At 48.5% G+C, this 23,948-nt stretch overlaps 1 protein-coding gene and 1 long non-coding RNA gene across 9 annotated transcripts in view; both read left to right on the top strand.

Annotated features, from left to right (window-relative positions):
• rerea (arginine-glutamic acid dipeptide (RE) repeats a) overlaps window positions 1–10,202 on the top strand; it is a 119,237-nt gene extending 109,035 nt beyond the window's left edge. For 5 of the 7 annotated variants that reach the window (XM_035522278.1, XM_035522274.1, XM_035522273.1 and 2 more), the window contains 11 exons: window positions 1,617–1,779; window positions 2,127–2,219; window positions 2,857–3,056; window positions 3,189–3,350; window positions 3,467–3,580; window positions 3,908–5,301; window positions 5,798–6,020; window positions 6,153–6,867; window positions 7,133–7,303; window positions 7,457–7,637; window positions 7,953–10,202. In XM_035522278.1, coding sequence (XP_035378171.1) covers window positions 1,617–1,779; window positions 2,127–2,219; window positions 2,857–3,056; window positions 3,189–3,350; window positions 3,467–3,580; window positions 3,908–5,301; window positions 5,798–6,020; window positions 6,153–6,867; window positions 7,133–7,303; window positions 7,457–7,637; window positions 7,953–7,986 — 3,450 coding nt within the window. In that variant the 3' untranslated portion in view covers window positions 7,987–10,202. The remainder of the gene's footprint in view (window positions 1–1,616; window positions 1,780–2,126; window positions 2,220–2,856; window positions 3,057–3,188; window positions 3,351–3,466; window positions 3,581–3,907; window positions 5,302–5,797; window positions 6,021–6,152; window positions 6,868–7,132; window positions 7,304–7,456; window positions 7,638–7,952) is intronic. The other 2 variants (XM_035522277.1, XM_035522280.1) reach the window with 1 other exon arrangement.
• A 2,832-nt stretch (window positions 10,203–13,034) lies between these two features.
• Window positions 13,035–23,314, top strand: LOC113591301. 2 transcript variants are annotated; one of them, XR_003412181.2, is made up of 4 exons: window positions 13,035–13,233; window positions 20,690–20,755; window positions 22,497–22,579; window positions 22,967–23,314. It is a non-coding gene; the product is annotated as an uncharacterized LOC113591301 (long non-coding RNA). The 2 variants fall into 2 exon arrangements; XR_003412182.2 differs by lacking the exon at window positions 22,497–22,579.
• The last annotated feature ends 634 nt before the right edge of the window (window positions 23,315–23,948 follow it).

The raw sequence follows: 23,948 nt of genomic DNA, 5'->3' as shown, positions 1-23,948 counted from the left end.
CCAGTTAACTTAAAATCTTCCCTTTTTGTCAGGTTTACCATGGACATTTATAACCGATTTTTAAAAGGCAGTCCAAGCCCTTGAGCAGTTGATGAATCCACGTGACTGAGCACTAGTGTTTACACGTGACAAATGCGCAAGCTTTGTACTGTTTACACTGTTTGTGTTCCACGTATGTTCTAATGATGGTCTCTTCCTCCATTAGCCTGCTGCTGATCTTTTGTCCGAGTGTATTTACTTACAGGAACACAGCTGCTGAAGGCTTGTGTCCGTTAGTTTGGCTGTTTCATGTTGTTGGACGTACACATTAATCCTCTACGGTGATTTACTGATTTAATGCCATAGTGGATTTTTTTTTTTCTTTTCAGGATGTACTGCTGTAGTGATTTATCTGGTTAACATGCAACGCACAAGTGTGAAATCAAATGAGGCTCCAGGATGATGTAGTGAATGCTTGTTTTTCCGTTGCCTGCCATGAATGCCACAACATTTGTTCCAGTGTCGGTGAGGGCTGCACATTAATGACCGGTTTATGTCAAAAAGAACCACTGAAGCAAAACATGAAAGCAATCAATACGATTTAAAGACACTCGGTGTCAATTTGGGCTCAGTTAAACAGACCGTGTCGTACCCAGTGACCGTCCGTACCGAGTGCCCAGACATGAAAGCGTGTTAAAAGTGCAGTAGGCAGCATGCGCCACAGCCTGTGTACTGCTGCGAGAGTCCTGATGGGGAAGGAGGAGTGGTCCTGGTGCAAGAGGTAGACAGGGAAGCAGTGAGGACGGAAAAGCGCAGACTTGCTCCCTGAGCTGGACGTTACGGGCCACGCGCGTTGTTCCGAGAGTGGCTGGAAAGCATCAGTTAATTTGCGTGGGCTGTCTCGGCGAAACTGTCTTCTGATCCACGATTGCATGTGTTAATGTTTCGGTAGGGTATTGATTTCCTGGCTGGCTTTTGTATGCCGGATTTACGCACCCTATGCCGTGGCAACTGCAGCCAGAATGTTTGATTAAAGTTCAATTGGCTCTTTGAGCGGAGGGGCTCGGAGCCGTTTCCCTCCCCGTTTGTAGCTCCAAAGCTCTCGCCGGCATTTCCTTTTGTTCCCATTCAACTGCCTGCCACCCAGGCAGCCACCAATGTACTGATCCTAATATCCCAGCATTCAGAAAGCTAATCCGGGGACAGACACGACTGTGGAGCAGCGGGCCGGCCCACCGCAAAACCCGGTGTAGACTCCCCACCCATACCACCCATACCACCCCCACCCTTGGCTTGGTGCTTCCGCTAGCCTTCCAGCTGACCTCGGCGGCAAACCTTCTTCACCCCCGTGACCTCTGAAAAATAAACTGCTCTTTGCATGGCGCTTATCAGTTTGGCATTTGAGGGCTTTTAGTCCAAACAATGACGGAACAAAAATTCAGTGAGCAACCTTGTTTATTTTGGAACAGCAGATCAGGAAAATCTGGTGACTCGTGATTCATAACGAGGTATCTGCCATGAGTCATTGTTTGATAAGATAAAGAGCTGAGAGAACAAATTTATTATTATATACAAATATGTGCAAGATAGTAACACCATTAGACTGAAGTTCATGTTTTTCGCTCGTCTGCCTGCAGGGAGAGTTGATCACCTTTTACTATTACTGGAAGAAAACGCCGGAAGCTGCTAGCTCGCGAGCCCACCGCAGGCACCGCAGGCAACCCGTCTTCCGCCGGATCAAGACCCGCACCGCCTCCACGCCTGTCAGCACTCCCTCCCGCCCCCCTTCCAGCGAGTTCTGTGAGTGCACCCCACCTGCCTGCCTGCCTGCCTCCCTCCTCCCCCGGGGGAGACGGGGTGATGAGCCTGGCCCAGCTAAACAGCACGTCCCCCAACCTCCCCGCGCTAACGCGGCGTCTCGCTCCGGCGAGGTCCTCTAAAGTAAACACGGCAGATCTTGTGTGTCAGGCGGGAGGGAGAAGGTTTACCCCTCTGCACCGTAGCCGTGCTCTCGAAGACCTGGTTATAATGCGCCAATTAATGCAGGGATCTTCTGCTGTGCTGACCGGGAGTCTGCGAGGGGCGGGGCTGTTGGCATGGGTCGCACCGCCCACTTACTCACTCTGCTTCGCCTTCTGTCTCTCCAGTGGACCTGAGCTCAGCCAGCGAGGATGACTTTGACAGCGAGGACAGCGAGCAGGAGCTGAAGGGCTACGCCTGTCGCCACTGCTTCACCACCAGTAAGACACCACACCTACACATTCCTATTGCTTTCCTCCTCGACTATAATGACATTCAGTAAACATGTTACGGCCTCTTGTAACATCCCCCACCCGGCCTTCGCTAACCCGATATCCAACTGACTTCAGTGAAATGTGAGCTTGCTGCTGTCAGCAGTTAGTCACAGCGCCCAGGTGCGGCGTTCGCAGTGTTAGGCCTCACTAGTAACGCGGGCAGACAGGTGGAGGCCCTACATGGTCAGGCCCGCAATAATCCCCGCAGCAGGTCTGTAATTACTCTCCGTGTGAGGGAGCTGCACCGCTCGGCCACTCGCACCGCGGCCAGATGGACCTCGGAAGATGTCACTGCTAATTTCATCCAACCTGACAGTTACTCGTTTGTTCTTTGCCTCATTAAACCCTCGGACTTGTTGGGCGCAGTTGGCACCCTTGCGGCCCCCATATGGCGCGGCTTAGCGCTCCACGGCGAGGCAGGGCGTAGCCGCACCGGTGTCGAGTCGGAGGGGGCGGGAGCTGCAGGCCCGTGCCCTGCTGCTTCCCGATGCCCCTGCACTTTGCCCCGCCCCCCGTCCCACCCTACTGGTGTAGACGTGGAGAGCAGGGCTCGTCTAAAGCTGCCAATGTGTTGGTTTTGCAGCCTCCAAGGACTGGCACCACGGGGGCCGTGAGAACATCCTGCTGTGCACCGACTGCCGCATCCATTTCAAGAAGTACGGCGAGCTGCCGCCCATCGAGAAGCCCGTGGACCCACCGCCGTTTATGTTCAAACCCGTCAAAGAGGAAGAGGATGGGCTCGGCGGGAAGCATAGCATGAGGACTCGACGGAACCGTGGGCCTGTGAGTGTGCGTCGCCCTGACAACCTTTGATCTGAGATTTACCGCGTAAATGAGTACCTTACTGTCGCACCCCTTGGTGGTTTGCTGAAATCTCCACTCCGTAGTGACGTAAGCACTTCTGCTCTGTTCCAGATGTCGACGCTACGAAGTGGCCGGAAGAAGCAGACCGCCAGCCCGGATGGCAGAGCCTCACCGACCAATGAGGACCTGCGATCGAGTGGCAGGACTTCCCCCAGTGCCGCCAGCACGTCCAGCACCGACAGCAAAACGGACTCGGTGAAGAAGCCCAGCAAGGTAGGAGCCCAAGGCCCTTAGCGCTCCCACTCCAGCACACCACCTGCCCCCAACCCAGCATGCTCTGCAGCACGGCCAGCACCGCAGCCTGCAGTGTTTGTGTTCTGTCCCAACAGAAGATAAAGGAGGAGGTGCCATCGCCCATGAAGAGTGCCAAGCGGCAGAGAGAGAAGGGGTCCTCAGACACAGAGGAGCCCGAGAGAAGCAGCACCAAGAAGTCAAAGACCCAGGTAGGATTATGTCATGCGTGTCCCTCCCAGTATGCTTAGCGAATACCGGCCCCCCCCCCCCCCTTCAGATACAAATTCAACTAGGAACTTCTGTGCCCATTATTTACCAGTGTCTCTTCTTAAGAGGGCCCTAACTGAAGTAATTTCTTGTCTCATCCCTTTTGGAACTGTGGTGGTGTTGAGTAGTCCTTTGTTTCTGTGCTAACGTTTGCGAGTGCCCTGTTCACTGAGGTCCATACTGTGAAACAGACCATAATGCAGTTCAGAATCGCTCACCCCGAGCTGGGCCGCTGCTCCGCGTACTGACCTCGCTCCGTTGCCCCTCAGGAGCTAAGTCGGCCCGATTCGCCCTCGGAGTGCGAGGGAGAGGGCGAGGGCGAGAGCTCGGATGGTCGCAGCGTGAACGATGAGGGCAGCAGTGACCCCAAGGACATCGACCAGGACAACCGCAGCTCCTCGCCCAGCATCCCCAGCCCACGCGACAACGAGAGCGACTCGGACTCGTCGGCGCAGCAGCAGGTGCTCCAGGGCCAGCACCCTCCCGTCATCCAGTGCCAGGGGGGAGCCCTGCCCCCGGTCGCCTCGTCCTCCTCCTCTGCCGTGCCGATGCCTCCGACGTCAGGGGCTCCGGCACTCCCCTCCCAGGCGTCTCCATCCTTGCCCCCGGCCCCCATGCCTCCGCAGCAGATACCTCCGGCAGGCCCGCTTTCTCACATCCAGTCAGCGGTGGCCCTGCACCCTCAGAGGCTGCCCTCGCCCCACTCGCCCATGCAGGGCATGCCTCAGCCGCCCGCGCCCTCTCAGACTGGTCCGCAGCCTCTGCTGCCCACTCTGCACAGCTCCGTGCCGCCCATGGGCCACCCTCTGCAGGCAGGGCCCCACGTGCCTCATCCTCACCCCTTACCCCCACAGCCCTTCCCCCTCGCACAATCTCAGGTCCCCCCGTCTCCCCTCGTGGGCCAGACGCAGTCCTCCTCCCTGTCTCAGCAGCCGCACACGCCCCCGTCGCAGTCCTCCTCGCAGGGCGGCGGTCAGCAGCCCCCCCGGGAGCAGCCTCTGCCGTCCGCGCCCATGTCCATGCCACACATCAAGCCTCCGCCCACCACGCCCATCTCACAGGTGCAGAACCCGCAGTCTCACAAGCACCCCCCACACCTCTCGGCACCCCCTTTCCCGCAGATGCCTTCCAACCTGCCCCCGCCGCCTGCCTTGAAACCGCTCAGCTCGTTGTCCACGCACCACCCGCCGTCAGCCCACCCACCTCCCCTGCAGCCCATGCCTCAGCAGCTGCAGCCTCCGCCCGCGCAGCCCCCAGTGCTCACCCAGTCCCAACCCCTGCCTGCCTCGGGTAGCCACGCTCCTCCCCCAGCTCCGCCCCTCCCCCCCTCGGCCGCCCCCTCGCACTCGGGTCCCTCCCAGCCGCCCTTCCCCCCTCACGCCTTTTTGCCCGGCGGCCCTGCCGCCCTTGCGCCATCCTCCGTGCCGTCGTCGGTGGCGGGCCCGCTGGCTGGACTGCAGCAGCCGCCATCCTCCATCTCCATGCCGTTGCCCGCCTCTGTCGGCACGCCCTGCCCGGGACCCGCCACTGTGCCCCCCGTGCAGATTAAAGAAGAGCCCCTGGACGAGGCCGACGAGCCCGAGAGCCCGCCGCCTCCACAGAGGAGCCCCTCGCCCGAGCCCACCGTTGTCAACACTCCCAGCCACGCCAGCCAGTCCGCACGGTACGGCACAAACCCTCACCTCTCCCCGATAACCCGCAGACACCACAGTATTGCCCAGATCACGCAGTGTAATGTGTTGTTGATAAGTTTACAGGGTCCCCTTCCTGTGTTAACCTTGCCTTTAATTAATAGCTGCTCTGCAGTCATCAGTGCCTGAGATTAATGACTCTGCCATTACAGCAGAACTCTTGTTTGGTGTGTTGTGTGGTTGTCTCCTAAGTGCTGCATACTCGCTGCCAGTGAATAGCAATGAGGCAGTTAATGCACCCGGGGTGAAGCTCGTTACGGCCCAGGCGTTGAAGAGGCTGATTGAGTGGCTTTACTCTAGAATAATGAGCTGACATGCCAGGGGTTATTTATTTCCATGAAGTAATTGCAACGCTTTGCAAATGGCAACAGACGCTCCGCTGGGAAAGTTTCACATTGTGGTCCTAAGTTTATATATAAATGTCCGATAGCTGTCTGAGGTCCGATAGCCGTCGTGCTGCTGTTGTAGGTTCTACAAGTACTTGGACCGAGGGTATAACACGTGCGCAAGGACGGACTTCTACTTCACGCCGCTGCCGTCGTCCAAGCTGGCCAAGAAGCGCGAGGAGGCACTGGAGAAAGCAAAGAGGGAGGCAGAGCAGAGGGCACGCGAAGAGAAAGAGAAGGAGAGGGAGCGCGAGAAGGAGAGAGAGAGGGAGCGGGAGCGTGAGAAGGAGGCTGAGAGGGCTGCGGTAGGTTTGCCGTTAGGGCTGTCGAGTGAGTGTGTGTGTGTGTGTGTGTGTGTGTGTTTGTGTGTCAACCCTCCATTTTCTCCCGTGTTATTTCCATTTCATGTCGAACCTGAATCTCCTCTGGTTTTCCAGAAAGCGTCCAGCTCGTCTCACGAGGGTCGGATGGGCGAGCCCCAGATGGCGGGGCCGGCCCACATGCGGCCGCCCTTTGACCCGCCCCCCACCACCATTGCCGCCGTGCCGCCCTACATCGGGCCGGACACGCCGGCCCTGCGCACGCTCAGCGAGTACGCCCGGCCCCACGTCATGTCGCCCACCAACCGCAACCACCCGTTCTTCATGTCGCTCAACCCCACCGACCCGCTGCTGGCGTACCACATGCCAGGCCTGTACAACGCCGACCCCGGCATGCGCGAGCGGGAGCTGCGGGAGCGCGAGATGCGGGAGCGCGAGATCCGCGAACGCGAGCTCCGCGAGAGGATGAAACCCGGCTTCGAGGTCAAGCCCCCCGAGCTGGACGGCCTGCACCCCGCCAACCCCATGGAGCACTTTGCCCGCCACGGGCCCATCGGCTTGCCGCCCATGGCCGGCCACCCCTTCGCCTCCTTCCACCCGGGCCTGAACCCGCTGGAGAGGGAGCGGCTGGCCCTGGCCGGTCCCCAGCTGCGACCCGAGATGACCTACCCGGAGCGGCTGGCCGCCGAGCGGCTGCACGCCGAGAGGATGGCGTCCGTGGCCAGCGACCCCATCGCTAGGCTGCAGATGTTCAACGTGACGCCACACCACCACCAGCACTCCCACATCCACTCCCACCTCCACCTGCATCAACAGGACCCACTGCACCAAGGTGAGGGAAACCCTCTGATTACACTACGCCGCACCAACCACTTTAACCCCCTTGCCGGTTAAGATAAACAATTCGATTTTGTTCCATTTTGCAACATTTTGGAGAATGTGTTTTCTTGCTTGGTATATGTGTGAAAAGTACAAATGTGCATGCCACAGTTGTTTGTTTGTGTGTGCTTGTGATCAGTGGTTGAATGACTAAGTGTTCATGTTCATGTATTATTGCATTTCCCTTGTACCCTCACAACACTGCTGACTTGGAGAAGGTGGTGGTGAATGCCTTGTGTGTCCCCCAGGTTCTGGGGCCCACCCACTGGTTGACCCGCTGGCCGCCGGACCACACCTGACCCGCTTCCCGTACCCGCCCGGAGCCATCCCCAACCCCCTACTCGGACAGCCCCCTCACGAACACGAGATGCTCCGGCACCCGGTGTTTGGTACGCCCGCCACCTCCACGAATACCCCTCGCCGTTACCCATCCTTGTCTACTGAATTTGCCGTTTTAAAGCCATTTGAAGCAAAACTGCAAAACACAAGTCATTCTGTTAGCCTACCCAAGTTAACCTGTGTGCACTGGGTGCTTGGTGCAGGTACCCCATACCCTAGAGATTTGCCGGGGGGGCTACCCCCACCCATGTCGGCCGCGCACCAGCTACAGGCCATGCACGCTCAGTCTGCCGAGCTCCAGAGACTGGCCATGGAGCAGCAGTGGTTGCACGGACACCACCACATGCACGGGGGCCCTCTGCCTGGACAGGAGGACTACTACAGGTCAGTGCCGCCGGTGGTGCTCACCCTCTCGGCCCCCCACTGCCACCGCTCATCTACTCATGCACTTGGGTTTTTCATCTTTCGTCATAAAACCTTAATGGTTTCAGTGCAGCAACTGTCTATGAAATCCAGTGTTGTTTTACACCCATGTGCTTACCTGTCTGGCAGGGTAGTGTGAGCTTTGTCTGCAGTGTGTGTGTTCATAATGTGTGTGATTGACTTGTGCTGTGTGTTCATAAGCTGTGTGTTGAACTGATGCTGTTTGCCTGCAGCGTGTGTGTTCATAAGGTGTGTGTGTGTCTGCCTCCCTTGCAGCCGGTTGAAGAAGGAGAACGACAAGCAGCTGTGATGGAGGGATGTGACATCGCAGAGGTCAGCAGGACAAAGGAGGTCACTCCAGAGCAGTCGCAGACAGGACCATTTACGTTTGGAAAAGAACAGACAAGTGACAAGGATTGACTCTGTTTCTGTTGTCTTTCTTTACTATTATGGACTTTTTTTTTTTTCTAAAGACATTGACTTCCTTTTTGGTATATAGCATTCAAGTAGTGAAAACGTCCTCAAGACTGGTTGTGACTTTCCTGCATGAAACATCCTCTGAGAAGCTTCCCTGGCGTTTTTGTAGGTGCTAGAATACCAGACACTTTGTCACTGTGCATATTCAAAGAAGAGGAAGAGAACAGTTGGGCCATTATATCTGAAAAAGTGCTATCTTAAATTCAATGTTTATTTTAATACATTGTAGGAGGTTTTCATAATTTTAAGAAGAGCTGCAGCATGACGTTTTTTGAGTCTGTAAATAGTATATATATATATAAATATATATATATATACATATGATTATTATTATAATTATTATTAGGTGTGGATTGCTAACCGAGTTGTTAGACTTGCGGTATATAGTTCACAAGCATCGTCCCTTGTTTCAGAGGGGAACGAGATGGCATTATCTGAGCAGGTAGGCATGTCGGCAGCAGGCCAGAACACTGAGTCGCTGGGAGAATGGTACCAGGTTTTGTTATCCACACACACACACACACACACACACACACCTGCGGTGAATGCTCAAGTTGAGCTGCTTATCATCCCATAGACTTTCAGCGTATTGAAACACACACACACAAACGCTTATCCATGATGTCATGGCCGTCTTCATTACCATTTTCTGTTGAATGGAAGCTAAGGAGTCCGATATGGGGCATAGCGCAGGTTTGTGAAACAGCTCTAGGGATGTATGCAAGACCTTACACACCCACACCCTATCGAGAAGGCGAAACTGCACTGAACAACGTCAGAGGTGATATTGAATTAGAATTGGTTTTAAGGACCCGACCACATGAATGAGTGCGTTTTAAGAACCATTTTTGTCTCTGTTCTGTGTACCAAAGTGAAGAAGCTAAAACTGGTAATGTGCGCTTTGAAAAAAGCAATTCGGGTTCACACGTTTTCCGGGACATTTTAGAAAGGCCTCCAACTGGTCCTGGCACTTTCTTCCTCCATCCATGATAATGGATGGATAGTCCAGACACCTCCTCCTCCTCAGGTGTTTCCGTGAGCGATTTTACCAGTTTTAAAAGAATGGATGGGTGCTAATGGAACTGGACAGCAGTGGAGGCCCCCCAACCTCCGCTCCTGGGGTCCCTCGGCCCCCATGGGCTCAGTCATTCTCACTGTGATCCCCAAAAGACACGGTCCCTCCACGGGAGACGGAACGAGAGCTTTGAACAAGAGTGCGCGCGCCCGCACATGTGCGTGCTTGCGGCAGCAGGAATCAGTGTGTCGCTGCTGCAGGCGGCTCTTCCTGACGCTGCGTTTCGCCGTGATGCATGGCCTCCCTGGTGACACCGCCCAGACCCCCCCCCCCCCCTCCCCAACACACACACACACACACACACACTCCCTGCGTCATCATGAGGCCGGGTGATGGCCATTGTCAACACTCACGTGCAGTATTTGCTGTTACATCAGACCAGTTTGAATCATTCTTCACAGCCATATCCTCCATTAATTCTTTTTATGTCCTTAAATATTCTCATTGCAGGAAGGTGGTTTTGGTTTTAGGTTTTAATTTGATTAATGTAGTGCGTTTTTTTTTTCTATGTTTCCTCAAAGAAAGGGGAAAGGGATGGATGCTTCCACAGCTTTGCCCAGACACCGAAATCCATTTTGTCAGTACAATATAAATATCACGCCCGCCCACTGGACTCTGCCATCTACCTGTCTCTGTCTATGTATACAAACATTATCTTTTTTTCAGCATTTTATCCCTGTTGTCCCTTTTTTTGTCTTAAACCTTTGATGTTGAGTGTTGTCAATGGTTTAGCTTCTCTTCTCGTTTTAAAGCGGCAATAGCAGAATGTACATTCTGACTGCTAAGATTTATATATACTGGTATCTTGAAGCTTATTGTATATATTAGTAGTTGCCATGGGATGACACAATGTAAACAAAAAGTAGAAATAATTAAAACAAAATTGTGAGTCCTGTGTTCTGCCCATTTGAGTATTTTGTAATTTTTTTGAAAAATTTGTGGAATTAAAATAAAACCAAGTTACACCACAATGAGTCTTGATTTCTAGTCAGTATTACTGTGTGTTTTGTTTTTAATAATATGCAGCCTAATATTTTAGAACTAGATGTATTGTTCTTAGACTCGCTCATCAGTTTGTATGATTCAACAGCTTAGTAATTAATTTGGTAATTAATATGCTTATTAGGCAGGTTTACCTTTGGACTTAAATCAGAGCTTTCTGTATAGATGCAAGTTATGTATATAGTACATAGAAATATCAGGACAGATATTGATAAAGGTCAACTATTTCTGTTTTAACTCGAGTTTTTCTGCTCACTGTAACAGCTGCCAGCTTTGGCTTTACTGTCCTAGCAGCCAAGCTCTGCACTTGTCTGGTTATGAGACCTTGATTAATAAATACTTTCACAGGCTTAATAAAGGGTTGTGTCAGCATAAAATGTACATTCAGGTAGCCTGTTTGTAGAGCTTGCCTACACACTCGAAGCACACAGGAAGTTTATCTCTGTCTCTGACAGCTTCCTACCAACAAGGTATGACGAGGCTTATGGGTACCGCCGACTCGCCCTCCTGGTGCGACGGCCATGCCATCCCTCTCCAAGGCTGGTGACTTCGTTATCGCATCTTGAGAACATCTGACCGCTGTCCCGTGGCGGGTCGGTTTGTCATGTTTTTTCAATGTGTTGTTTTTCTGCAGATTTACACTACATTTAAATTGTCCATAGGCGAAAGCAGACGTTGGTTGAGCATAGAAGGTGAGTCTAAACCAATTTCTGAATTCACATTGCTCGTGAGAAGTATAGGCTGTATTGTCTCAGACTTCTACTGTAATTGCAAGAGCTGTCAACAGGAAGCGGAGTACTGTCTTCAGGGAGAGTCACGGAGGAGATTTGCAGAACAGCAGCTCCAGGCTATTCTGTCAGAAAACAACGGGAGTGTCACACTGGTGTAGATGTGTGTATCTCATTTTAGGACTTGAGCTCAAAACGCTTCTAGGGGCCCGGATCCTGGAATTTATGGATAAGGGTGGTGCCAGTTTCCAGTGAAATGGAAAACAAGGCAGAGCCTCTGTTGATGTGAGGTTAATTACACATTCACGATTGGCTGGAAACCCTGGCACAGGGCATCAGTCTCCCCTGTCCAGAGGCCACTGGTAAAATGATTTGTCTTGCTGTTTATTTTTGCTTGCTTTCTACCCATAGAGTTTGCCTGATTGTCATAAGATCTCTACATGTTAAAATATGCTTAGTAATTTAGGGAGTGATACTAACACTCTTACTAGTGACTTCTAAAAAGGAATGTAATGGAAGAAACATGTTACATAAGGATCTGTTTTCTGTTGGTTAACTGTCCTGCTTAGTTTTAGTTAGATACACTGATGAATCCAGGCATTTTTTAATTAAAATGTTACACTTTTTAAAATTCTGTAGCCATAGTCACACATCATCTGTAAGCTCAAAGCAGCACCAGAAAAAGGGGAATAGGTCCAGCTGCATTACATGCTTAAGTGAAGTATGCTTTAAGCATGGTGCATGGTTGTAGCTACAACAGTGCTACAAAAATGAGTAGACTCCTCTTTTGTCTGATCTATAGCATACCGTTTATCATAAGAAATGTGTACAACATGTAGACTCTAGCCATCTGATGCCACTTATTAGGTACATAATGTAAGTCTTTCTAATAAAGTGGTTGGTGACTAAATGAAATGAAATATAAATCAGGCTAACTTTGGCTTTTACCATCAGAGTCAATCCAGTATTAAAGCTGTACACATCAAACCACGGGCAAAGCAGATTCCTAAAGAGCTCTGGGACTATTAACTGCACAGAGCCTCTTCATTGCAATGGAAAAGTTTGGGGAAAGCTGGCCACATTGTGGGAAACAGACCTGCAAGTCAGAAGCCAGGTTAGATTTGTTTCATATTTTGCTGTAAGATCAAACTGACAACAAAAATAATTTCTTTATGTCCTTTCAGTCCTCTTTACCAAGGGATTACTAAGGCATGTAGCATGCCACAGTGACGTAACTTGAGAACACCTACAGTTGTCCAAATGCACCTGGATAATTCTCAAGAATAATATTCTATGGACAAAGTAATCAAAAGCGTGGAGCTTTGCGGCTCACGGAGTCCCAGAATGCCTGACCAAAACCAAACACTGCATTCCACCCAGAGAACCTCATAGCGGCAGTTAAATTCTCGTATGTGGATGTCTGACTTTATGAGGCCCTCACCATCATGGATTCGTCTTTGTGTCAGAGTGCCGTGCAGCGGACAGCAGGGTTGAGCGAGGTCATCCAAAATGTGCAATTCTTCAGATCGTGGAAAAACATTTCACACAGTTGCGTTGTAAATAACAAGACTTGTCTAGCTTGGTAGCTTACTCACAAGTCAAAACTCAAAATTCAACAGTAATACTGTATATGGGAGAATGATCAGATGAGTAGCAAGGTTTAAAGTGGGACGTCTTGTAAAACTAAATGGGAAAGGCGTCTCTGATAATGAACATTGCGTCACAGTTGCGCAAAAGGTTTCTCGCAACTGTTTTTGCTGCTAGTAGCCTTGATATTTTACTGAGTGGTAACACTGCTTAAAACCAGCTCCTAATGAACAATTAAGTACAATTACATGTTCTTTACAGTAGATAACAGTTTCTGTTCCCGCTGCTCACTATCCAGGCACTGTAATCAAGTCTGCGATGTTGACCAGGTGGGAAATAATCTTATAATTCTGAGAGGCAGGTAGGCATTGGTGGTAATTGTGTAATCTTGAGATACTGTTCTTGGCTGTGTGTGCTGGTCAGGCCTCGTGCACAAAGAAAGGGGGTGTTGCCTCGTATCGGTGTGGTATGAAGGGGGTGGTAATTCAGTGTCGCGCTCGGAAGATCCATGTTTGCGACATTACACCGCGACAAGATCTGCCAGTCCAATCGGAAATGTAGCTGTTTTTCCTCACAGCTTTTCCGACTCGAGCCAGCAGGCACTTTCACCCTTTAGCTGGGTGGGGTTATATTGCGACATCTGTTGGTTTGACAACCATCTTAAGGCAAATGGAAACGCCTCCACAAGGTGATATCGTCTATCTGTCTTTTTCTCTCTTTCTCTCCGCCTCGCTCTTTTCACTCTACCTGTCGCGCTATCTCTCTCCGGCTGATAGCAGCCGCGGTCGGGGGAGGCTCGTCCTCTCTGGTGGGCCGAGTGGGCAGTCAGTCGGTGTTATTAGACAGCTGTTGCTGTGTGTCCCATCGGTGCTGGGTGGCGCGCGGGCGGCTCTTACATTCCTGTCATAGCAGATCACGGTTCCCTCGCGTGCTCGGGCGGACCGGAGAGATCTGCGTCTGGCCAGGCGCACGCATTCCTCACCCACCCCACAACAGCAGCCTGCCCCCCCTTCTCTGTCTCTCTGCCGGATTACACTGTTGTCCTCTGAGATAATGTGAGATCTCCATTTTCCACGTACCCTCTCTGTCAGGCTTCCAGAGTATGAACCGTTTCGTTGGTGGTGATTTGTTGGTTTGTTTATGGCATGAGCCTCTTTGAGCCAGGTATCACAGTTCTGTTCATTGCGAAGATGATGGCTTCGTTTCAGATAATAGTAACATGGCAACATAAAGAAGAGTGAAATGTAGCTAGAGCTCCAGATGTTGTAAGGCATCAAAAACGCACTGAAAAAAAAAATGCTGACAAAAGATGAAAATCGAATACGTTTTTTAAAAAAAGAGGAAATTCCATGTTCTTGAGAGAGACAGCAACCACTCATCTATGTTGTATGACCTGGACATTTTAGGATGCATCCTTGTCCAAGTCCACTGGATTGCCTTAACTTTAATATCAATGGATCTGAATTCAAATGAGTTAAACACACGTATGTTGTCTGGTGCTGAGGCATGGTTCTTGGGTCTTTGTTAGGTTTTTGAAGCTGTCAGGTTTTGAGTTTCTCTGCTGAGTCTTTAAGGAGGTCGGCTGGATTTTTGAGGCTGTCTTTTGGGATGCTGCCCTGTGATCACCTGGTGGGTCTGGGTTGAAACAGTGCATGGGGACTAGATGTTCTCCGGGGGCCTGAAGACAGGGAGCACCTTGACCTTGTGTGTAATGAGTGTCCTGTGATAGATAGCCATGCCAGCTTGCTCACTCGCCTTTCTGCGGGGCTGTCCGATTTCCCAGACACAGATAGATTGGTCTTTGTTTTTCCACGCACCTTCACTGCCCAATTAATCTTCTCGAGTCCATCCTCTCGGCTCCTGCGAGGCGGGCAGACGCCACCCGGGCAGGCAGGTGATAAACTCACATGCCAGGAGTAAATGCACCGCCGCCTGCCTCAACATCACCAGCTCAGAGAGCAGCTGAAAGAAGATGTTTAAATGCATCGCCGGTGGGGCCTCTTTCACCTTGGATTCTATAAGCGTGTATTTTTTATCTGTACACCTCTAGGCGCAATTCATCTCGATATGAAGTATTTCTGATCCCAACTCCAACCACTCATACATCTGTGCGTGAAGGGCTTACTGCTGCATGTTGATTTGTTGACCTGCTAAGCCTTCATTTCACATTTCCCGAGATATCAAGCAGGACGTTACATCACCCGGGGCATGATAGCTAGTTTTAAGGGCAGTATAACAAGAGGCTTGGCCAACCTTTTGCAATTGCCATGTTGACATTACCATTTGCTCAGTGTACCAAAAAAAAAACCCAACAAAAAAAAAACAACACAATTTTTAAATAGGTGTTTTGTTTTGTTTCATGAAAGGAGACCAAAGAGAATGCAGCTTTTTGTTGAGTAGAGTATATCATTTTCAGGGTGATGTTTTAAACTACAAGTTTGCAACTCACGTTCTAATCACATTCTTGATCCTTGGAAAATCAGGCACTAAGTAATACAGGGGGAGTGTATACACACACACACACACACACACACACACACACACACGTGTGTTTAATATTCTCTGCTATATTATTACATTACAATAATGCATGTTTTTATTTACAAATTATACTGAAGCATGCATCTTTGCACTCAATAAAACTGCGTGTTCATGACATGCTTTTAAAATATGCCTGTAGTATGTAATATCATTCTTGCAGAAGAATTAGTTGTGTGTGACACCGTTTCACAGTACCTTAGGCGTTTGCACAGTCCCTGCCGCCAGGCAGTGTTGCGGTGTGATTACTACACTCCTGGATTACAAGTGGCAACATGGCTGCGATCAGATGCTGCGCTAAACCCCTGAGATGAAGGCGCTTTTCACAAGCTCAGCGCAGCGGATGTGTTGAGCATGCAGCACAGAACCCCCCTCCCCTCCCCTCCCCTCCCCGACGCACGCACGCACGCTCGAACGAGTCCGAGCTCAGCAGCCTGCCGTGGGTAGAGCAGCGAAGCCAGAGAGGACACGGCTGGTTTTAATATGGAGCGCCTGCCTGCCTGCCTTGCTTGCTTCCATTACAGTCTGCAGTCGGCGCGCAGCCTCGGAACGAGCTCGTGTACGGATCCGCCCGGATCAATCTGCCGCCTGTGCAAAGATTACCGCACGCGCTAATCTGGTGAAACCTTTTAAAAACAGCTATCGACAAAAATCACGTAATTAACATGAAGAGAAGTGGGTAAGGTGTTACGAACCTAGGAACTACTCTGGTAGATGGACATTATCCAACAGGCAGCCGTTTCGTATTGATTGCACCTCCAATGACAAATTAATGCTAAAATACTCAAGTTAATTCTAGATAATATTTTCCTTGTCAGGATGTCTAATGTCCAAGGTGAAAATGCTACAGATCTGGGCCTTTTGTAGGGGGAAAGATCTTAAATTATTTCCCCAATTGCTTCAATCAGGGGGAAAAAGCCATTTTAAACGATGGCTAGTGTTTAACCACAGTTCTGTATTCTGGAAAGGAACAGGAATCCCATTAGCCATTGTTAGATTCACAAACATTTATTCCTAACTGCATCGTGGATTTACAGAGTGGTGGGGAGTAGAAGTGATGAGAGATTTGTTTTTCTTTAGACTGGAAGCAGCAGGCCCTGGGGTTAGCAGCAGTCGTGCTATTTCCCCAGTTCTCCCATTTCCTTCTGTTCTGGGCAGCGTGGCACCCCCTGGGGGGAGCTAGAGGCACTGCATGATGTATAAAACTGATGGCTTCTGTTAGCTCTCCTCTCTAGAGACTTGTCTTTCAAATGCTCTTAAAGGCTGTAGAGGAAGGAAACGTAGCATGCAGTTTTGTCTTTGCAAATAGAACTGTTTTTTTTTTAATTATTCTAATCCGCTGTATTTTACACAGTAGTGTTATATTTTTTTAAGTTGTCAAGAGGATATGCATAATGCATAGTTCCATTCCCCGCCACAGCCTGTGTAGAGTTTGCATGTTGTCCCTCAGCCTGTGTGGGTTTATTTCGGGTACTCTGGTTTCCTCCCACATTCCAAAGCATGCATGTTAGGTCGATTGGCGTATCTAAATTGGCCGTGTGTGTTTGTGTGTGGGTGTCTGTGTGTATGTGTTCGGACGGACTGGTGACCTGTCCAGGGTTGGTTATCACATGGCAGCCTGTGCAGCCAGAATTCTGGTCCACCAGAATTGGATCAAAAGGTTCAGAAGGTGAATGAATGAATGAATACGATCTGCTTAAGAAATGACAGCACTGAAAATTGGTTATGGGCGCCCCCTAATGGCGAAATAAGACTAGACATTGTGGATAGACATGGAAATGATGCAATGTGTACGAGTCTAAAATTAGTGTTTTAGAAGTTAATTTTATTAAAAATATATATTTTTAAAAACCTGGATTACTGTTTATTTTATTAACATTGTGTTATTGTTTCTACCTTCCTTTTTTGCTGTTTTTCTTTATGCACTCAGAATGGCTCCTCTTTCCTCAGGTTTCCTAGCTTTCATCTGAACAGCAGCCCTGAGAAAACCGTGTTCAACAACTAATAACCAGTTCACTCACACGCGGTCAGCGTTTCTGAGGCAGGCGTGTCAATATTGAACAAAGAGGCAGCGTCCTGCTCCGTGTGAAACAAACAATGGCATTTGCTACATACATTTTTAAAACCGATCCAATTATTTTAGACGCCGCGGTCCTTCATTTCCCTTCTAAGCTGCCTCAAACGACAGTCTCCTGTTCGTGGAGTGGATGTAAATGCGGGCGAGGCCGCGCGTTAAAACACCGATGATGGTTTGTGCGTGCTGCTGGTGGGGAGTTAAGTGGCCTGTCCTCCATTTTGAGAGCTGCTGACTGTGGCGAGCATGCACGCTCAGGAGAGGGAGCAGCCACGGCCTGCTTCGCGCATAGAGGAGCCGCTTTAGCTTAAAGGCATTCTGCAGCGCTCCGTGCAACTCGATATTTACACCATGCGTGTAACGGAGGTGTATGTGTGCGTATATCATTTGCTAGAAAAATGCTTTGTGGTTAATGCGCTTCGTGGCTGTGCCTGCGTAAGCGCTAACGGCTTGGGGGAGGACATGGCTGTAATGAAAGATGGAAGCCGGCTGGCCCTGTAAAACTGCCCCTAATACGTCTCCTCAGCACACTTAATGAGGCCTGGGCTGTCTCCTAGGACTCTCCCATCCCGAGGCTACTGCGATTCCCCGCAAAACCCGGAGAGGAGCCGGAGCCTCCCTGGCGCGCTCTGCCCTCCCGTTCCGACTCACCTTCCACATGCCCTCAGGCAGCAGCTCTGCGTGGGGGGCTCTGGTTATGCAGAGCCGCTGTGCTTTCAGCTCTTCGTGCTTTAGGTCTGCGGTGAGGCGAGGAAAGCAGGCTTTGCTGGGCTTTTATGCTGCGTATGTCGGCTGTGTCTTAGACTTTTGTCAGCAGGTGAGAGAGCGCGTTCCCCGTTCAGTGTGTGCGCTGGCTGAGCGTCATTTAGCTGCCACTGGTCCATGTTTTTGGTTTGTTTTGCTCCTTTCGTGTTACTGATGGTTTCCCTTTTTAAAACCAGTGTACTTTTTTGCAACCTTTGGTTTAAAAGGTACCATAGTAAAAAAAAAAAAAAAAAAAAAAAGCCAACAATATAATAACAAACAAAGTGTGCTCTGGCAGTGCAGTGGACACGTTTATTGCCACAGATGAGTATAAAGAAAAGTATCACCTTATTTCTTTTTTTGTTTTCTTATCCAGTTCTGAATGGAACTGATGCTTATTTATATGGTGACTTTCAACAGTGTCTTTGTAATGTACAGCAGGTTTGTAAACGGCTTGCAAAGCTAAAATCATATGTGTGTAATTACAAGAAAAACAAGAAATAACTTATTTGGAAATGTTTAATTGTGGCCTCTATCTGCATATGTTCCTAATGCACCTAAAACATTACATTACAACTAATTAGGGATTGTAATATTATTAGAAGCATTATCTGTTAGTTCAAATGATCACATCACCACTGGTCTTTTTAGAATCTATTTTTACTCAGTAGATGAGCACTGAATTCCACTTTAATCTGTAGTTTTCCGACAAGACTGCTAATGTTTTTTTTTTTTCTGAACCTATTTAACTTGTTCTGTTATTAGTACACGTGTTTGCTTAGCTGTTAGAAACCCGAAACACTTGTTAGATAATGATCTGCAAACGCATAACTATCAGCCGCCCTACAGCTATAGGATCCATTACAGATCTATAAATAAACCAGAGCACCAGTCAGGCTTTAGCAGCAGAAATGGCACATGGGCCAGGAATGTGGGAGCGACCCTGCCGGTTGAGAAAAAGACAGCATGAACTTTGCTGACAAGAGAAGTTGAAGGATTAGATATCAAAGTTATCAAACATTTAGACACCACATGCTAATGTTTAGAGTTCCCGTAATCTAATAGTTTGTTTTCACAGCTCTGGGGAAAATGCACAGAAACAATGTGATTTATTTCAACATGGTACGTTGTACTTGGAATACAGTAAACTGCAGCAGTATTTAAGCAGCAATGCCCAGGTGGCAACAGCTGCTGTTGTTTTGGCTCTGGTCTCCAGCAATTTGGGTTTAAAATAGAAAAATGATGACTGGGATTATTGTTTAGACAGTATGCTTTAATTTCTATTGTTTTCATCCATGTCAAATGAACTCTGTAGATACATAACATGCATTTTTACTCCACCCATATTAAAGGGACAAAAATATCTGAATTGGGCTTTATAGGCTTCACTTTTTTTTTTATTTAAAAAAATAAAATAAATCTAGTACTGGTGTGTGTCAACACACGGATGCCAAAGATCTGTCGAATTATGCAAGACATCACAATTCAAAGATAAACACACACTAGCGCTGAAAGACCCAGTTTGTTTATAGTTGAGGAGCATCAGCCCGAGACCCAGATAGATCAAGTGCTCCCGCAATCTTGATTCAGGCCTCAAATGTATTTATCATGTCCATGTAATCTATGGTATATTTTGCATCGCACGTAGTATTTGCATCATGTTTGCTGAGCCAGTGTTTGAGATAACTGTTTTGCATTTGCATAATGCAAGATGCAGGGTCAGCTTCTTGGGTAACATAAGTGCGAAGATATTGTTATTTAGGACTGTAAAAAAAAACCACTATTGCTGCCTCAACTTTAGAATCTGGCCGACTAATATAATAAGTTTAAAGGTGTGCTATGAACATAATTGCATTAGTAATGCAAGTTGCAAGTCACAAGTAGTGTTACTGACTAATAAGGACATAGTAAAATAAACTATGTTCATAAAGCTTCCTAGGACGTGCTGGTCACCAGATGTGCAGCTACAATATTAACACTAGATGGCGCTACCGAGTGTATTAAACGTTGACACGTCACTCGTGTCAGGATTAAATCACGCTTTGCTGGAGAGCTCACAGTTAGAAAAATAAAATCTCATCTTTGTGACAGCTGTCGTTCAGTTCACTGCTTTTAAATAGGGTTAAAAAGGCTAATCTTATTTATGCTACTTGGAAAAAAAGTACCACACGATACCTTATAATACAAATGACACCAGTGTTATAATATTAAGAAGACTTCAGTCAACAAACAAGAATACCAGAGGGAATATGTTGCTTCTATGTATTAAACAACTATTGGTCTAATGGATAAGCGTATGTGGGTTTGTTTTTATTTGCAAATCTGTTATTTCTACAGTTTATCAAACTCCTTAAACGCCCTTTAAAGCAGAATTTAAAGTAATGGCCACCAGAGGGCGACATTTTCAAAGCGTAACACGTGAACCCGTTTGCGCAATATTTCCAGTTTGCCCTGTTCAAAGTGAGACGCGTTCGTCACCCGCCCCCCATACCCCCCCACTACTGCGCTTCTGAGTGTGTCCTCGTTTGCTCTCCAAACTGGCTCAGCGGAGCTTCCTCCTGACGTCCACACAACGTCTAGCACATGGCCTCATAGCTGTGACATGTTCAAGATTAGGCCTGTGCATGGTTTGAAGTTTTAAATGTGTCACCGCGCGTCAATATTACGTGCATTCGCTTCCAGGCGTGCACTGCAGTCCCGATGTAAAAGCAATGTTCCAGTAAATGCACATCTTTAATGGGTAATACTGGGGTTTAATGGTAATACAGTGTTGTGCACTCATCGACAGGGGGTGCTCGTGTTGCAGGCAGCGATGCTCGTGATCGTTTGAGCCTTGGACAAAACGTCAACGGAGGTATGACAGCATGGGTTTTCTAATAGATATTAGTGTGGAAATATTGTTCCCAGCTTGTTCTGTCCATAACGCACATTAGTTTTAAAATTTGTTCGAATGTGTAAGTCATGTTTATTATTATGTTACATATAATTTTCTGTGACCCAAGAGACTCACAATACTGTGACCTTATGTGAAGAGTGCTTTATGCAGCAGCCTACTGGACTGGTTCTATGGAATTCAGGCCCCATGGTGCCCACGTAGATTGTTTCTTTAACTTTTAATGACATTCTTAAAATGCAAATATATCAAAATTTGAGAACTATAATATTTAGCATTACATTTTGTATAATTCATATGAACAAATACCTACTAGTAACCAAACAAATGTTTTAGTTATATATATATATATATATATATATATATATATATATATATATATATATATATATATATATATATATATATATATATATATATATATATATATGGAAGTCCTTAGTCAACTCCTCTTTATAACCTGTCGCTCATGTTTGGATATGGCAAAGCACCAGTAAACTTTACTTCTTTATTTAACATAAAAGCGCAGAGAGGGGGAGTGCAGGCCTCTGTCATAGTTGTAGTGACTTTTGTTGAATGATTAAAAAAAACAAACAACTCGGACACTTGAGAAACTGCTCCTGGTTGGTGCCTCATCTGCCTATGAGCTTCCGATTTTCTGAGCTAGTGGCAGACTGGTTGATGAGGTTAGCTGTAAAAAGAGAAGGAGGAGAGAGGAGAAAAAGAATTGGGTGTTTTGGTGAGTGTGAGCGTGGGCAAACTGGAAAAATGAGGAGTGAGGCGCAGGGGTGTGTGTTGGGGGAGGGTGTGGTCAGGTTCGCCCTTCTTTTATGGCCCTGTGCTGTTCCCCTTTCCGCTTGCCTGCCAGTTGTGAGGGCACCCTCTGGATTGCCTCACCACCAGAGCATGCCGGACCCTGTTATCCGGCTATCCATCTGTGCTATTGATTTTTTTTTTTTTTTTCGGAGTTTCATCTTACCCCTCTCTGGGTTGGTGTTTGAGAGTAGATAGTGAGCTGGAGGGGGGGGGGTTGCGTGTAGGAAAAAGAGCTGAGATCTAAGAGTGTTTGTGGGAGGTGGGGTAGGGGCTGGGGCTTGCAAGTTCTATTCACCCTGGACTATGGATGAGCAAGGATGGGTGCTGGTGCTCGTGTGTGTGTGTGTTTGAAAGTGTGGAAATTTGTGTGTCTGTCTCTCTCTCTCTACTCCTTCCTTCTCTTGGGAGCAGCCCCTCCCTCTTCCCCCTCAGAGGCGCCCACACTCCACACGCTCCTGGCGCTCCCTCCCCCCCCACCCACCCCCCTCCGCCCGCCCGCCCGCCTGCCGTCTCCTGTCCCAGGGGGCTGTTGCGCCGCTGCCGGCTCGCCCCGTGATTTGCGGAGGTTTGTCTAAGTGAGAAGCAATTAGTGCAGTGAGCCCATTAATGTATGCATGGCGCGGCCAAGCTCCGGCAGCACGAGGGCGGTGGCCCCACGGGGCCCGGCTCTCCTCCCCGCTTTTAATCAGCAGGTACGGCGCCGCGGCACCGTCGCCTTTCACGCCACCTTCTGCACTTTGATTCCTGTTAATTACATAATTGCTGGGCCTTGTTGTGTTTAAACTGCCACGCTACGAGGAGCCACGCTGGAATAATGCAAGGTGCCCGAAAGACAAAGCCCTGCTTCTGTAAGCTGTACAGAGCCTTTGGTTTGCCGTTTTCTTAGATGGAGACTACCATAGGCTGACGGAGGGTTGAAGGGTTTCCTGCAAGCCCCCACACAGTTTCCATTGCAGATGCTTATCAGCGGTAAGTAGCATGCATGGAAACGCCGTAGGAGGCAGTGGTGTTCAGGCGGCTGGAGGGTTCCCTCCGAAACCTGTGGTAGGCTCAAGAGCTGCGCATTTGTGTGCGGGGCGATTCTTAATTCTGTTTGCCGGGCTACGAGGCTGAGCCTTGCACCGGGTAAACAAACAAACGAACAAACAAACAAATGGATAACAACAAGGAGAAAAACAGCCGCAACACAAAAGACTAAGTCGTATCCTCCGTCTGAAGCGGTGTGCTCCCGTGTGTGTGCTAACCCTGCAGCTCCTGCGCGGACGGGATGAGGTGTTGTTTAATTAAAGTCGGAGTAATGAGAGGCAGTGCCGACGGCGGCTTTTAGGAGCCTGATAAGACGCTAATCCTCTGCAGGGAGACCGCGATCAACCTGGTCCCTGGTGCGTGCAGATGGCCTCCTCCACCATCCTCCTCCCAAGCAGGCCGGAAGGAAAGGCTAAGGTCCTCTTTAAAGGCCAGGATTTGGACCGACGGAAAAAATAAAGCAGCTATAATTTATGAAGTAAGCCTGGACACCTAACCACTGCATGTTACTTCGGCAGAACTTCAGTTCTCATGTTCTCTGCTCTGGTTTAAAAGTGTTTCGATTTGATCTAAGATATCCGCAAGGAGCGTCTCTTGCTTGTCCTGTTTGTATGGCATCATGGCACACAAAGAACTGCTACTGAGTAGCTGAGGAATTAAAGCTTTAATTTAAGACAATACTTGTGGTCTTGTTTTTGTTGAAGTTTCTTCACAACTTACATGCTTTTCTTTTTACTAGATGAAATTTACTGCAATTCACTAATCTTCCTCCTCTTTTTAGCATCCATGTGATGCTCTTATTGTCTGTGAAAGCACTCTACAAGCACTAATGTGGGAACACGCGCTATTTAGTGACGGTAGCACATTGCAATCTGTTCCCATATGCTTGGTTTTTTGAGAATCTATAATTCAGTAGCAGCAGATGTCTGAATGTTAATATATTCATAAGTGTACATTATGTGCCAGCCTCTGTCAGAGGGAAGTGTCACTGGCCCTCTACTTTGTGCTCCCCCCACGCTCTTTTGACCCCACACCGGGATAAACCACAAGCAAACACCGTGACCTCAAACGCATTTCTGTCAGCTGCCCATCAAGTTGGAATACGTGGTCATTTCTACCCACTTTTATACTGTGGCATCACCATACCTAAAGGTGTTAGGGTTACTTCACTGGGTTACTACTGCTGCTTGGACATTTTCGACAAATTCAACATATAACTAAAAGATTTGAACTAATTATTTATATCCATATATATTCTTTTTTTTTTTAGAAGAAGAAAACATGGATATTTTGATTTATTGACAAATAGAAT

This window comes from Electrophorus electricus, chromosome 24 (genome assembly GCF_013358815.1).
Source record: "Electrophorus electricus isolate fEleEle1 chromosome 24, fEleEle1.pri, whole genome shotgun sequence".
Lineage (NCBI taxonomy): Eukaryota > Metazoa > Chordata > Actinopteri > Gymnotiformes > Gymnotidae > Electrophorus > Electrophorus electricus.
Note: the sequence above shows the minus strand (reverse complement) of the source record. Positions and strands in the feature narration are given on the sequence as shown.